This window comes from Euprymna scolopes, chromosome 7 (assembly GCF_053919585.1).
Source record: "Euprymna scolopes isolate OS-2025 chromosome 7, ASM5391958v1, whole genome shotgun sequence".
In the NCBI taxonomy this organism is placed as follows: Eukaryota; Metazoa; Mollusca; class Cephalopoda; order Sepiida; family Sepiolidae; genus Euprymna; species Euprymna scolopes.
This window is the reverse complement of record NC_136488.1, coordinates 94,160,033-94,177,192: the sequence shown is the minus strand read 5'-3', so window position 1 is coordinate 94,177,192 and position 17,160 is coordinate 94,160,033. Positions and strand designations below refer to the sequence as shown.

General features: G+C 32.2%; 1 protein-coding gene across 1 annotated transcript; it reads right to left on the bottom strand.

Moving 5' to 3' along the window:
- Nucleotides 1–566: 566 nt before the first annotated feature.
- Nucleotides 567–16,725, bottom strand: LOC145279838 (retinol dehydrogenase 14-like). Its single transcript, XM_080131278.1, has 2 exons — nucleotides 15,545–16,725; nucleotides 567–3,667 (listed from the first exon to the last, which is right to left on the bottom strand). Exons 1-2 carry the CDS (start codon nucleotides 15,890–15,892, stop codon nucleotides 3,005–3,007), a joined length of 1,011 nt encoding a protein of 336 aa, XP_079987404.1. The 5' UTR covers nucleotides 15,893–16,725; the 3' UTR covers nucleotides 567–3,004.
- Between the last annotated feature and the right edge of the window lie 435 nt (nucleotides 16,726–17,160).

The window sequence follows — 17,160 nt, the reverse complement described above, 5'->3', positions numbered from 1 at the left end:
TGTCACTATTCATGTTTTCAGCTGCCCAACAGCACGTTTGCCGCAATCAGGTAGAAAGGATCTCTCCTTCCAGATGCCAAGCTGCATGCCTGAATTGTTTTAGATGACATTGGAGAAGGGTGATCAGCAAGATTCAGAGATTCAATCATTGACGCAGATCTTGAATTGGTACTTGATCCTCACGGTTGTAGACTGTAACAAAGGTAGTTGTTGAAAATTTCATGTCAAAATAAACTTCTGTCATTGACCAAGTTTCACAATTATAGAGAAGGATCATTCAAACCACAGTCTGATAGATATGGCCTTTAGTAGCCGTCTAGATCAATGGCGCCACAATAACTGCATAAGCCTAATGTAGGCAGACCTTGCAGTTTGATTTACAGGAAAATTAAGGTAAAACTTTAACTGATTTAATTCTATTAAAAAGGATCTTTTTTATCCGAAGAAAAAAAATGTAGCAACGTTTCCCAAACAATCTAATACAGTGCAACATAAAAGAGAAAAGAATCAAATTTACTTCAAAAGGCAAGCATTGAATCAAAAACGAGAACAAAATTGTCAATTAGTAAAATATGTCACCATTTATTTATTTTTAAATGGAGTGTACAATACGTTGATTTTTATTTTTTTTAGCAATTATAAAAAAAAAAAAAAAAAATTTTATATTTTTTTTTTTTACATATTTTATATTTTTAAAAGAATTTTGAAACGAATGGTTCACAAATTTTTGAGAACTAGATTATTTTCATTGTGATCATACTCTCACAACGTTTCAGCTGATGTAATCTTTGATGTCTAATAGATGTCTTCTAAAATTTATGTTAAGTAACTTAAGAGTGAAGGGTTGTAAAGAGATAGCTTCGAATTTGGGGGTATCAAAACCAAAGCAAAATATGATGAAAGTAAAATTAAATAGATAAACCCCATAATTTATTATACCATACCTGTTCACACTGAAACACTTATCACAATATTCTGTAGATCTATATTAAAAAAACCTTGTTAACCTTTGTGACATATTTCCATTCTTTGGAGGTCAGGTGTGAACGAACACCCCATAATTTTATCATACCATATTTCTTCAAACAAACATAATTATCAAAGTATATTTACGCAGCTAGATATGAAAAGTCTTTATTAAAGTTTGTGCCTATTTCCATTCTATGAAGGCCAGGCACGAACGCAGACCCCACAATTTTATTATACCATCCCTATTTAAGTTAAAACATACTTATCAAAGTATTATTATGTACATCTATATCAAAAACACTTGTAAACGTTTTTTTTAAATTTTTTTTATTTCCATACTTTGTGGACCAGGCGTGTACGCAGACCCCACAATTTTAATGAATCATCAATATGTCAGATTAAAAATACCCATTCCTGTGTCTCGATACATCTATCATATGTGATCAGTTTTCTATAATAGTCAACCATATAGGAGCCTATTCGTGACCAGACACACACAGATGTTCAAGCTTTATATTATAGACACACACACACACACACACACACACACACACACACAACTTTGCATTGCCTGGGCATAAAATATGCTTAAATATGATATTTTTAATTAATGCAAATTTCGTATTTATTAGTAGCTAGAATTGAAACCAAAACATTCAGTACTAGAGCAATAGTAGGTATTTAGCATTTTAGCCTTCATTGTTGGCACCTGCGCTATCACCAGATGGATAAAAAAAGGCTAAAGATTAAGCAACTTTAAGCTAAAAATGTATATGTACACATGCTCAGAAGTTAGTTAATTTACTCCTGCTATAGTCAACTGCTTTTATTTTCAATTTTGATCCCTTAGAATATAATTTTACAGTCTAAAAATCAAATTTAAAGTGTTCCCGAGGTCCAAATACCCTATATATCAAGTTTTAAGTCTATAAACCAAATATTCAGAAAGGAGCTTACTAAAGACATTTTGTACACACACCGACAAGGTCACATATATATATTATATATGTGTGTGTGTGTCTGTGTACTAGAACGTTTTCATCTTAAATTTTATACATTTATGCATGATGTAGAAACTATACATAAAAAGAATTAAGCTAAATATTAAATGACTTGTTTCATTTTACTAAGAAACCATAAATAAAAAGGAATGATTTTTTGATAAATACGTTTTTTAAAGGAATATGCAAATTTTTTTTAACTTTCATGAAATTGCTTGCATATCCATAACTGAGTATATGAAGTTTGTTTCAATAATTTTTAAATAGAAAAAGTAGGCTTATAATATCAATGTTAAAGCAAAAAAAAAAAACTCAACTTATATAAGTTGTAATTTTTCAGTAAATAACGTGAATTACAAATCAAAATGAGCAGTTTATTAATTATTACATAGTTTCCTATAATCCTCCAAACAGTGATTACATTTTGCGACAAACAATGATTACAGACTCCAAAGAAACTAACATATCTTAGCAACATATTTTCATTATCAGAGCTAGTTTAGTATTATTAAACTGGACTAGTGTTTAGGACAAATGGAGAAAAATACTAAATTATCTGGGCAATCTTTAAATATAAAAGGTAAGATTTTCATAAATAACTTCTTGGTTTGAATATAGATTATAAAAACAAAAATGTTTTTCAGTCCATCCGAAGAGAAGGAGGAGTTATCACTCTGTAAGATCCTCATGATTCTTCCAAAATACATTTACTAAATTCTTTATTAGTCAGTCATAGACATATCTGACCACCATTTATTCAAATTTAAATTTTATAAACTATAATTATATTATCAGAACTTATTTTGTATTATTAAACTGCTAGCGTTCAGGAGAGATGAAGAAAAATTCGAGATTTATAAAACCATTCATAATTATAAAAGTATGCTTTATAAATAATTTTCCAGCTAAAATAAATTTAAACAAAAAATAAAAACAAAGTGAAAAAATGTTTTCTTTAAAGTTCATCACAACGGAAAGATGAGTTACTTCCCTTGTAAAATTTCCTTCACTCATTCTTTTTTTCAAAAAAGTATTTATTCAATTTTTTTAGTCAATCCACACATTTCCATTGATACATCCCACATGTTCTTTGCCATTTCTGGATCCTTAGCAAATGGTGATAATTGATCAGATATTGCTACATTTTCAAAATATTGTCCAGAGACATTTTCTAGTTCTGGGTCTGTTGCCATGTATATCAGAGTTTGAGCAGCATCTTTTGATGTACGTCCAATAATGGAAGACAAGCTTCCAAATAGTCTCATAAACTTTATAACAGATTTCTTGTAAGCATCTTTATACCAGATTCCAGATGATACATACCCTGGGTGCATGCTGTTAGCAACAACACCCTGTCCTTCAAGCTGTTTGGCCAGAATATTAGTATGAAAAATTTGGGCGAGTTTACTGGTGTCATAGCCAAAAAGTCCGGGATAATACATATCAGATCCTGGTTTAGGTGCACGACTGTAAGAAAGCGTTTTAGACACACCTTGGTGACGCACAGAACTTACATTGATGATTCGACTTGGACGGCTTTTTTTCAACAAGCCGAGGAGAAGGTGTGTTAAGAGAAAATGCCCAACATGATTGGCTGCAAACGTGTATTCATAACCTTGCTTGGAGAGTTTCACGTGGCCGATTCCAACGCCAGCATTGTTTATCAACACATCAAGTTTGGACTCGGTTGCATAAACCTAGAAAAATAAAAAAATTTTTTTAACAATTTAAAATAAAAAATGTGTTTTTAAGAAACAAAATGAAAAAAACTATTATAAGAAAAATGAATGAATACAAAAGTTGGGCTAATTTTTCTCACTAACTGAAGTTTTCCCTCAATCTCTAAATTACCAAAGTCTCGGCCACTGTTGAGATGGCTTCTTTCCTGTTGGCTGAGGTATGGTTCTGGTCCTGTGCAGTTCTAGGAGGTCCACCATCCCAGGTTTTGCCTTCTCATCCTTTGAGAAGGGACTAGTTTATTGCTAATCACCACCAGGGAATGTCCCTAAATATCATTGAACAGCAATAAAGACAGGTAGAAAAGTCTGGTATAGACTGAAGATTATTTGCAGAAAAGATTGCGAGTTTTATTCATGATTCCATGGTTAGTATATATTTTTCGGAGAGGGGGTAACATTTTTGTTAGAAAATATGAACCGGCAACAGACTAGTGTCATATCAGTGATGTTTACAGTTATTCGTGCTGTTGAGTATGAGATTAAGAAAAAACGATGGATCTAAGTCTTTGAGAAAGGCACTACTATCTGAAAGAAGGCCTGAGAGTACATCGGCTGAAATGGTGGTTTTTCTCTCAGCCTAAAAGTCACCAAAGTCTATGTCATTGTTGAATTGGCTTCTGTTGGTCGAGGAATGGTTCTGGTTCTGTGTGGTTCTAGGAGACCCACCCTCCTAGGCTTTACCTTCTCATCTTTTAAGAAGAAGTTATTTTATGGCTAATCATCCAGATATTTTTTGCAATTCAGAGTACTCTTCCTCTAGGACGCTGTTTTTAGTCAAATTCCGGACCCTTGTGTCATGTCATCCTGCTGTGGAAGGAAGATGAACAGACTAACAGTGAGTTCAAAACACCTTGTTTCAAATTAATTCAAGTTTACACGACAGCAGCACCCTATTTTATGTAGTGCTTATATATGTATATGTGATCTCAGTAGTAAAGTTAACTGATTTGAATTTTGCTGAGCAAAAAGATTTTATTAATTAACCAAATTTTGTTATTTTTTTTTAATTCAACAATTTTCTTTTCATCTCAATATAAGAAATATCTGTTTAGGAATATTGTTTTATTTTGTGGACGAATGTTTAGTAAGTTAATAGAATTCAGAAATGGATTTCCCCTTTTTTATAATGGCGAAACGGTTGTTTATTTAAAATTTTATTAAAATGCTTAAAATATCTCAATGGCATAAATGGAAACAGCTTGATCAAAGAAAAAAAAACTTAAATTTTTTCAAATTCAAATAAAAATAATATGGCTATTTTTGTGCCTCGCATGTTTGGATGTTTTCCTTTTTATGACCATATGCATTTTGTCACATTTTTTAGATCAGGTTTTCAGTAAAAATGTTATGACTTATTTTCTGACTAGGCTTCACAAGGCAATGATTTGTCCCCACTTGGAATATGGGTTCCTAGTGCCTGCTAGAGTAGGCAAGATGTTCCAATTCTCTTGAAGGTCCACAATGTCATGTCATCTGATATATGCTACATATTCCCTGCCACAACTTTGTTCCCTCTGGAGTATGTGATCTGCTTGGATTAGATCTGCTGTCTACTCGCCAGAATGTAACAGTTGATTTTGTTGCCTACAAATTATTTCATGATTCTTGCCTTACTGCAGTGCTTAAATACCACCCTCTGCTGCAGCTGAACAGACCAAACCTACGACAATATGCATTCACATTAGACCATCTGCATAATCACATGGGTGTTTACTCAGAGATGTACCGGCAATCTCCTTTCGTATTTTGTTCTGCAGTCTTGAATGTGCTGTCTCAATTGTGTGAATGAACATGTATCACTGTCACATTTTCAGAGTTCTGTATTGACTAACTATCGTGATGTTCCTAAGTTTTATGCATTCCCTAATTAGTTTAGTAGCCTCCATCTATTGCTAATGATTTTATGACCATGGCTTGATATAGGAAAAATCTTTATTAAGACATAAAATTTGTCATAAAAGTATATTTTTGCAAAAGGAATTAGAATATGCCATTGAAAATCTCCAGAAATTAATGTTCTTTTTATTTACAAGGAAATCATCACTTGTAATGGTCTGAAGGCCACTTGAGGATAGGGGTTAATGATTGTAAGGTGGTAGTGTCAATCATCAATGGCGTAGTTTGGGTAAAATTCGGATTATTTAAGGAGAGGGCTCAATATGAACTTGTTTACATTGGACTTGTAGTAATCTTCAGTAAATACACATAAATATGCTGTAATACCTTCAACACCATATATACATTAAAATAAAAATTACAGAATTCAAAGTTCAATTGCAATGCATTTTATGTACAAGGAACTGAAAAATAATATTAGAACTGTTTAAAAATTAATATAAGACTAGCAAGCCACCCAGCATCCCCAAGTCATAAAATATGCTTAAATATATTCTAATTTTTGCTCTGATTTCTGTATTTATTATCATAGAGCCAATTCTATAATTATTAAATTGTACCCAACATATAGTAGTAATTTCAAAAGTTAAAAAAAATATGACTCGGGTGCCATCAGCTAGAACCAAAATCAAAACATTTAGCTCTATAGCAGTATTCACTACCATTTGAGCTAACAACTCGTGCATATCAAAACTTGACAAATTAACGCAGCACACACATTGTTGAACTAAACCTGCCAAGTACCAATTTGGACTCCTCAGCAGCTATTTTTCTGACTAGAAACTAAATTTTGTTCTACAGGTCCAAATATTCTATATTCCATAGAAAGAAATGGATATTTATTGCAAATGCAGCTTCAAATTCTATGCAATTATGCACAATGTAGAAAATATACACAAATAGAACAGTGCACTATGGTGAAATTAAACTAATCATCCAATAAGGAAACAAACAGTGAATTAATAAGAGTTTGTTTTTAAAAATGTATACAAATTAGTATTATTTTTTGGAGTTGCAAATATATTCACAACTAAGTATAAAAGTTGTATTCACTTTCGAAATAAAAAAGTAGGCTTTTAATATCAATGCCAGTGCAATAAATAACTCTACTTTACATATATATAGATATTTTGGAATTATTGCAGATAGACACTCTTCCGCTAATACCTGTCTCCCCAAAATATGAAATTTTACCTTTTTAGGCAGTTATTGTGAACACCTGGAAAAACTTGGCAGAGAGAAAAAAAAAACTAAAAACAATTATTTTAGAATCTAATATAATAATATTCCCAGACTTCAGAGCTATTGTAACGTTTTAGAGTAGTTAATCATTCCTTTTCTACCAGAGATAAATCCTGTGAGTTTGTTCCTTTTTTTTTTTTTTTTTTTTTTTGTTTTTTGAGAATGGGGAAATTTTTTGTAAAAAACGATTATGTGTGGTTATAAGAGGGTCTTTATAGGAGGGGAGGGCTGGTCACTGACTTCAAGTTAGTGGTAAGGTTTAAGGCAATTACGTCTGAACAAACTGAAAGCAAACAAAAAACAAAAAACAAGTGGAGCATGCATGCCCCCCCCCCCCCGTGAGTGAACAGTGAATGAGGCATAAAAAAAAAAAAAAAAAAATGACTACTTTCAGCATCCCATCCACCTATTAAGCCCCCAAAGTCCCCAGGGGACGTCAACTCCTGGTGAAAATGAACAAACGGTGCAGTTTTAGGCCTTAACATATGTAAATTTGAGTTCTATACCATGCAAAACAAGAAATGACTAAGTCCATTATTTGCCACCCCTCTATTTAGCCCCAAAAGTCCCTACGGCCTTAACATATTTAAATTTGAGTTCAGCACCATGTAAAACTGCTAAATAGACATACACAGAAAATTTGACAAATATGGTTAAAATAGTCCCCAAAATGGAGTGTTTTTATTAGCCTTAAAAAAGTCCCTGGGGCACACCCAAGAGTTATCGCGAAGAACATACAAAATTATATAGAAATCAGTTAGTTACAACTTTTTTAGAAAGTTTTATAAAAATCCAAGGCATCAATTTTTTTTAATAAGCATAAAAGTGTCAATTTTAGTTACTTTAACCCGAAAGAAACCTCTAGAGGGGCAACCGGAGTTTCCTGGAAAATCCGTTCCGTTACTTTTTTACTCATATGTTTAATGTTTGTGCAAATTTTTTTTAAATTCCAAGGGGTAGTTATTGAGAAAAGTGCACACAGACAAACAGATAAGGGTGAAGTTACAGGTCCACCCTCCTTTTGTCGGGGGACCAAAAATATCAATTTTAAAATTTAGATTTTCACATAAATTTAATGTAAAATAATAATCCACCACTTCCAGGTCATTTTAACATTATAGGGCAGTTAATTTTTTATGGGAAATCACTTCTTTTGAGGAGAAAGACTTTTTTTTACGATTACACGGTTCAGACAGGTTTTTCATGGGTGGGGCTTGCTACTTGGACTTAGGGTTAGTGGTAGGATTAAAGAAGGGAGGAGCTTGCCAGTCATAACTAGGGTTAGAAGTAAGGTTAAAGGAGTTTGTGTTTTTAGAGGGTGCTTGTCACTCAGATTTGAGGTTAGTGATGCAACATGTTCATGGAAAGATGCTTTTAGGTGGGCTTGTCACTTGAAACTCAGGTTAGTAATAGGGTAATTATTTTTTTATACTAACTTTTCAACTTGAAAAAAATATTAAATAAATTTGGAGAGCTAATTGCTCTTAAAGACAAGAATGTCCAGAAAATGAGATCATTCTACTTTAAATTTATATACAAAACTGATTACTCACTATAAATTCTTTTTTTTTTTTTTTTTTTTTTTTTTAATGCAAAGATCTTTAGGGTGTTCACACATAATTGCTTAAAAAAAAAAAAAAAATAAAAAAAATTAAAATAAAAAAAAAATGTAGAATCTTTTTTTTAATTGGCTGTTAGAAAGTCATTTCTGACTAGAATTAAAGTTTGAAAGTTAAGTATTTGATAACCAGTATTTCTAAGCATCTACTATTTTATAAAAGAGTCACAATCTGCATTCTTATATTTTAAGCAAAATAGAAAAATTATTTTTTTTTTTTTTTTTAAATGCGGTATTTATCACTAATTTTATAAACAGTTGCTGCTAGGATTATCTGCAATAATAGTTTTAGCAAAACAGTCAAATTTCTTAACTTTCGTTGAAATGAAGACAATATTTTTTAGTAGGGTAATTAAAAATTTGTACTACAAAAAGAGAAAACATACAATTATAAATTTAATGCATAGAAAAAGATTGATTTACTCAGAAAAAAAAAAAAGAAAAAATGCCAATTTATTTTGTACATAGAAAAAAAAAAAAAAAAAAAAAAAAAAGAAGAAATGTCTCCAGATAAATTTCTTTTAGAAACGAAATTCCTCATAGAGGAGTTGTAATGCACTTAGAAAAGAATGGGGAGAGGGGGAATAAAAAAAAATATAAAAAACTGCCATTTCATGGCATTAACATGTTTATCATTAATTTGTTAAAACTCTTTAAATATATCATGTAGGTGATTTAGTAATGCATGTGAAAAGATATTTATTTCCAAACAAAATAGTGATATTTTGAGGATTTAAAGTGTTTTTTTTTTTTTTTTTTTTTAAGTATGATTATTTTAGTAGAACTCCCTTGAAATCTGTGCTTATTCAAATAATCAGTGGATATTGAGAATTGAAGCACAGAGAGGAGCTAGTGCTATTGTGATTTCAAGGGTTGATGGAGTGAGCTCAGGAAACTTTTGCTATTACTAATCAGCAAAGTTATAACTGTCGATCAAGGAAAGAATCTATGCATTTTCTACATCGTCAACACCATTCTCAATGCATTGTTGCCAGGAATTCAATGACATCTCTACTTCTAACTCACACCCATGACACGTCTCACCACGTCAATATCTGCAACAGAGACATAAAACTTTCAGATCATGAATGCATAAGTTCAGTTATAACAATGCAATTTGCCATTCTTCCTGATCCATTTGGGCAGAATAAAAAATAAGAGACATTACTTTTGGAACGACCCTTGTATGTATTCGCCATGATTCTTTTACATAGCTGAGTCTAATAGCCGGGAAACATGTCCAACCCATGTTAATCTGCTGGAGATGTCTAATTTTGAATGGTTTTGTGTCAGAGCTACGAAAAAAAAAAAAAAAAAAAAAAAAAAAAAAAAAAAAAAAAAAAATGGTGTGCTTATCGTTTTATTTACTAAAGCAAGATTTCTACTATTGAAAGTTCACCATTATAAAACAAGAATGAATTTACAAAATTTTTTTAAATTACCAAAAGCTACATTGTATTTTGATAAGATTAAAATTTAAATTTGTAGAACTTTCAAATTAGACAAAAAAACAAAAAACATTGTAGGTTATCACATTTAGAGCACAATTATCAAAGATAAAAAAAATGCAAATCATTGTAGGTTATCACGTTTAGAGCACAATTAAAAAAAAAAATGTAAGAACACTTTACTCTCATGTTGTTAACAGAAAAAGAAAAAGAAAACAAAGATACATTTTTTTCGTATGATTGCATATCAACATAAGTTTCTGAATTTTTTTTAGACGAGGATTGATGATTTGTACTATTTGGATTCTTCAAACTACTCATCTCATCTTGAGTGTTATTTTCATAACATTTCAATCGTTCTTCAGGTTTATCTTGCTGAACTGAAGAATTTTTCTATCAAACTCAGGAATCTGCACAGAATTTTGAACAAAACTCTTTATTTGCTCCACAGGGGTAGCCTACTATCATTCCATCAGCTATGACCGTGTAGAAGTCCTAAGTAATTCACAATTGTATTTCAGAGTGTCGCCTGCACTAAGAATTAAACCTTCAACCTCCAAAAGAGTCTAAGTTATAACTAGATTTTACCAAGAACCTTATCCACTATGCTACAAGTTTTTTCTCAAGATTGAGAACAGTCGTCTGAAGAATCCAAATAATAAGGATAATCATTATATTTGGTTTAACGACAGTTTTAAATCTCATTACAGTCTCTCTGTACAGGAATTTGTCAGGATATCCAAATGTAAACGCTGACAAAATATTCAAAATAGCACAATATTCAAGGTCCAAATAAAATCTTAACATGGTGGGACACTGGCTCATATGAGGAATGATGCATCTCCTTCTAGTGATGCTAAATCAAATAACAGCATCCTCATCATCATATTTCATTTAACATCTATTTTCCATACTGGCATGCATTGGACAGTTTTAAGAAATTTACTTCCAGACTAATCGATCACTGCCCAGATCTGTATTTATCCCTCTTACTATAATGTCCATTTTTATCACTTCCACTCATGTTTTCTTTGGCTTTCCCCTGTGAACTGGATCAGCTACCTTAACTGTTCTACATCTACTATCCAAAAAACTTGTCCATTCTTTCAACGTGACAATGCCAACAAAGTCTACTCTTTTGCACACATCTCCCCATACTGTTTAGATTTTAATCTTCCTCTGACATCATTAGAACTAAGTCTGCCTTTAAAACCCACATTACACATCCATCATATCATTCTTTTCATTTCTCCACAAGCAATGCGTGTCCTCAACCTTCACTGTCCATACATCACATAGCATACATATGCCGATAGGCTTTTCTCTTGGTTGACAGTGATAATGCTCTACTGAAAAAAATCTAACAAAATAAAATATCTAATTTAAAAGTCTAATAACAATGCAATGTAAAAATGAAACCTGAATAAAAAGACAAAAATAAATAAAATTAGACGCTTATTCAACTTTATTCTAATATGTAAAAAAATCCAAAAAACTTTACCATGTATCTCTAAGGTTAGAAACGACTGTATACCAAAATTTATGCAAATTCATCCGGTAGGTATTATTGAGTGCATGCTGAATTATGTCCCTTTGCTATTGCCTTTAATGTTAAGAGAAACTGGTGAAAGACATTTTGCCATTAAAATGCGTTTTTCATGTTAAAAGAAAAAAAGTATCTGATGAATTTATATAATTTTTGGTGTATTATCTTTAAACCTAAGCACATGATAAAATTTTCATGCCATTTTTTTTACTTTTTTTAAACCCTAATTTAACTCTAAGTTTAATTTGGCAAAAATTAGGGTTATTTTAATAAAAGTTTCTTTTTAACTTATGCTTTTTGTTTAGCGGAGGTCTTGTCAAATCTTGCTGGCATATAATGAAGAAGAGTTCCTTCTGATATTTATTCAATTCCAGGTTAATTTTAAAACTCTACATGAAAACTAGTCTTTATTTTGAAATGAATTTTTTTCAGAAGGATTTTTTTAATAAAATATTTTACAAACAAAATATATTTTTTAGTCTTGATTTTAAAATTATTCAGGAAAATTAAATTAAAAAATTTCGAAGTAAACACTAAAAAATATATTTTGATAACATTTTATCTAATATGCGGACAGAAACCACACTTGATCATCTGAAAAATCACCTCTTCTCATCCCTGTGATATTATAAAAAACTTAGACACCTTCAAGGCATCTGGACCGGACCTCATCCCTTCTATACTAATTAGGCAATGCTCAGCTGAGCTAGCCCTCATACTTTTCAAACTTTACAACAAATGCCTTGCTGAATCTTGCTTCCTTAATAGCTGGAAGATGGTCTCTGTGATACTAGTGTACAAGAATTTTGGTAAAAGGATTGACCCTCTCAATTATCACTATCAGTCTCCTCCCTCTCTTCACTAAAATCTTAGACATTAATCAATCAGGCACTAGTTCACAACCTTGCAAAAGCTAATCTTCTCCCTGACAAACAGTATGGATTTAGGCAATGTTATTCTATCACAAATATCTTAACAGTCATCTCTAAACATATATACCATGTGCTGGAGGAAGTGGGTGAAGCCAGAGCTGTAGCCCTTGATATATCCAATGCCTTTAACAAACTCTGCCATGAAGGGTTGATAATGAAAATTAAATTGTATGGGTTAACTGGACGAATACTAAATATAATTAGATCCTTCTTACATAAGATCATCCAGGTTGTCATTGATGGACGTATATCCAAACAGTCCACCACTCTTAAATACTGCCTACTACTGCCCAATAATGACAGTAATCACCTGAAATTCACTGTGAGTCAGTGTCTTGACCATCAGTGTCCAGCAGTGCTCGCAAATAGATGATGCTACCATACAATGGATGACAGTACATGAATACTGAAGACGTTTCATTTCAAAGCAGTGAAATGTGGCTCGGCACTAGTTAGGATTGATAGCGACCAACAATAACCAAACACAATTAAATGCCTAAAAACATAAATGACCAGTGTTCCCTATTTAAGACAGACAATTTTATTTAAAAGCAGTCCAATAGAAGTAACTACTGATTATGGCCATTAGTGAGCACCACAAACAGACACTGACAGTTGGAAAGGCAACCAGTGTCCACCAGTAAATGCAAGCAACCACCTCCAAACAGCACTAACCGCCAGTGATCATCAGTGCCTGTCACAGGCAGCTAGTAGATGCCAGTGCGCAACAATGCCGAAATGTTGAAAACAGACGATTTCAGTTCGCAGCAGTCATATGAAGGTTGATACTGATCATGATCACCTTTGACTGCCAGTTACAAAGGCAGCCGATGCCTACCAGTAGATGAAAGTACCCACCAGTAATCTCCCCAAACCAACACTACTTGCAAGTAACCCTCAGTGGCATTCAGTGATTTTCACTGGATTGCCACTTCAGATTGTGCCAGACTGTAGAAACTAGATGATTTCATTTGGGACACAAACACCAGTGCCCACTAATTTTCAAGGCTGACAACCATAGTTTAATTTGTTTACCTGTGGGGGATGGGGGAGGGGGCTTCATCAACGCTGTTCTTGCTTCCAACAGGCAATACAGGTACACGGGGCCTGCTAGTTAAAAATAGGACCATAAATAAAATTACAAAAAAAAATAAATGAAAAAATAAATGTCATGGTGATATTTATTTGGTGGATCCATTTGGGCAGAATAAAAAATAAGAGACATTACTTTTGGAATGACCCTTGTCTATATTCACAAAGATTCTTTTACATAACTGACTCAGTTAATAGCCGAGAACATGCCCAAAACCATGTTAATCTGCTGGAGATGTCTAATTTTCAATGGTTTTGTATCAGCGCTACGAAAAAAAAAAAAAAAGAATGGCATGCTTATCATTTTATTTACAAACTATTACAAGTATTTTTATTTTTGAGAGATTCTCGGTACACCAAATATTGGAACCTGTTTTCATTTTAACTTAAGCGTTCAGCATTATTTGCGTTTCAAACTTAAACACTTTAAAGTAAATTAAAACACCAAAAACTTATTCGGGTAGGTAGAAGAGCAATTTATCTTGCCAGTGGTAACATTTGTTATACAGTGTGAGAAATTCCATAACCAACGCCATTTTGTTTACCCGCCTAACATGATTTGCTAGACGGTCTTTGATTGGTGGTTCAATTTGAATGCGCCAATTTTGTATTACATGTGCGTTATTTTTCAGTCTGACAAATGAACATGGCATGGAAAAGACTCACACAGCGGAGCTCTGTTATAGAGTGCCAGGATTTTACCTTCATTGGACACCATGCAGTGGGTGGGCGGAGGACATTTCTTTAAATACAGAGACAACATAATTGCTGAACTTATTTTACCCAATGAGGATATTCTACAGTGTTCGGTTTGATATATTTGATCATGGGAAATTATTCCTATTTCTTCCAGAGACCACAAGGTCCCAAAATATGCCATATTGGGCAACAACATTCACGCCTTGTTCACCATGTACATCCTTCTAAGGAAACCCCGAACTAACATTCCCACAAAGGAATCATAACTAACGGCTCCATTGCAATGGATAGCAAATTCAGCCACTGTTTTTGCAAGGACTTACCGTGACCAAAGAACTTTAATCTGATACATCTTGAATAAAATTTGAGTTAAAGGTATGGCTTTGTTTGTGGAGTTTCATTTGGTGTGTAGAGAAAAAATTTCTTACAACATTTGCTTTTTGACCACTTTTTCATTTTATTGTCTATTGTACAACATGCCTGAAATTCCTTCTTAGAACAATTTTGGCTACATTTATGATGAAATTAAAGATTTTAGAAAGTATTAAGTATCTGTTAGTGATTTCCCAGAATAGCTAACAAAGAAAAAAAAAGGGGGTGGGATAAAAAAATGCACGACAATTTAATGTCACCAAAAGCAAGCTAAGTTACACTTCTACTTACATGGATAAGTTTTGTTTTATTTTAAAGTGTTTTTTTTTTAGTTAAAAATAGTGTAAAACCTGCTGAGTTGGAACAAAAAATAACATGGTCAAATTTGAGTCTCGATAATCACTCAAAAATCGTAAAATAAACAAAATACTGGTAGAATATTATATTTTCACACAATTGGTGACATTTATTAGATAAGTTTTTATGAATATTTTGTTTAGTTTTCGATTTTTTAACAACAAGAGTTGGTAAGACCGACATTTTTTTTTTTTACTTTTGTTTTAACTTACTACTTTTGTTTCAAAGAAAATAAACGCTTTAAAATAAATTGAAAAGCGCAAAAAAAAAAAAAAAAAAAAAAAAAAACCTTATCCAGGTAGGTTATACTATTAGAAACCCAAATACATGTCACGATAGAATATATTGGGTGCGTTTTGAATATTTTTTTTTTTTTTTTTTTTTTTTTTTTTACAATTTTTTTTTATTTTAAGTCATTATCAAAACTAAATATTTAGGTGTCAATTCGTGGCCATTTTACTTGTTCTCACAAAACTCGATACTATGTTTTTCAAACCGAATACACGTTTTAAAATGAATCAAACAACTAAAAACATTTCCAGAAAGTAACTTGCCTTTGATAACACGTATGAATTTTTTACTACTAGTTTTTTTTTTTTTAAATAAAGAAAAACGAAAAGCGATATTACTTACTTTTCGACTACAGTTTCGGACTGACTCCAAATCACTGGTGTCCAGTTGAATAATCACCACTTGGTTGGGGTCAACTCCAGTTTGTCGACGAATTTCTTCAGCGGCAGCTTCAGCTTTCTCCAAGTTTCTGCAAGCCATGATCACTTTGGCCCCTAAAGAGACCAATCCTTTGGCAGTCTCTTTACCGATTCCAGAGTTTGCCCCCGTAATAAGAACAGTCTTACCATCCATTTTTACCGGACATTCGTAGCTTAAAGGTCGGGTATGTCTATTCCGACCAACAAGAAATTTTAATAGAAACACTCCACCCACAGTTAACGTCGAAAAGGCCGTGATTAAAAGAAGCATTTCCTTGGGTAGGACTTTGTTCTGTCATATATATATATAAAGAAAAAAAAAAAAAAAAACGCACACAAGGATTAAGTAGGAAAATAAAATTCTGAGAGTCCACTTTTTTTTTTTTTATCTAAATTGGAATAAACTCATTTAAATTGTCATCACGAAAGAAATAAGGAGGGGGGCTATAGAGAACGACAAATAGTCTAACTAAATAAATATTTTAAAAAAATTATGTAAATATATAATAATAATAACGAATAAAACTGGCAACTTTTGTTAAAATAAAATACTAAGCCGAGCAGCAATCGCTCAATTATTCGTACGACTGAAATGAAAAAAGAAAGTATTTGTGGTGATATCCGTATCTATAGCCGTGATTAAGGAAGGCCTAACATCAAGTACAAAGCCAAACCTAGTTTTTAATAGGCTTTTCTTTTTATGTGCATATATTTACATATATCAAGGTCGAAAACATACGAAATTTGAATCGAATTATTGAACCTGTAGGTTCGGATATTTTTGTTTTGTATCAATTATAAAGAAGAATTGGAAGAAAAAAGTAGATAAACATCCAATAACGTTTCGGCGCTGTCTACAGTTAAACCATATACATTTAAATATATCAGGATAAAAGAAAAATTGACAATTTTAGATATTTACTTATTACTTCTACTTACGAAGATTAAAGTTTACAAACAGGATATTAAAGCTACGAGAGTTATCCCCCCTTGATAGAAAAATATAATTTCGTGGATGAGAAGGGATAATCCGTTTCGTCATAGAGAATTCAAGCAACATACCCTTAACAACGCTCTTTTTTTTCTTTTCTTTTTTAATGATGTTCTCGCAAACAAGGCATATTGGGTGCTTATGTCAATGGATCCTTAAATCTAAGGGAGATAACCAGCATACAGATAGCAAAAAGCAAGCATATTTTGACAGATATAATTTAGGATGCTGAAAAAGCAGGAAAACAATGAAAGAATGTTCAATTCAATCAAAAAAAAAAAAAAATGATTACACAATTATTGTACCCGAGTTCCGGAAATTGCTGAAGCAGTTTACGAAAAGAAACAAGTTGGTGCTTGTCTATAAATGGGCCGAAAAAATTTTTTTTACAATAAAAATCTGAAAAAAAATCTTTATAACTGCATGAACATGTCATATTCCAAAAATCACGTAAATCTATCAAGTAGGGTTTTTTTTTTATTTAAGAAAATCAAATATTATCACACGTTTGCTTCACTCCATCTTGTTTGAGAACTGACGACACTAAC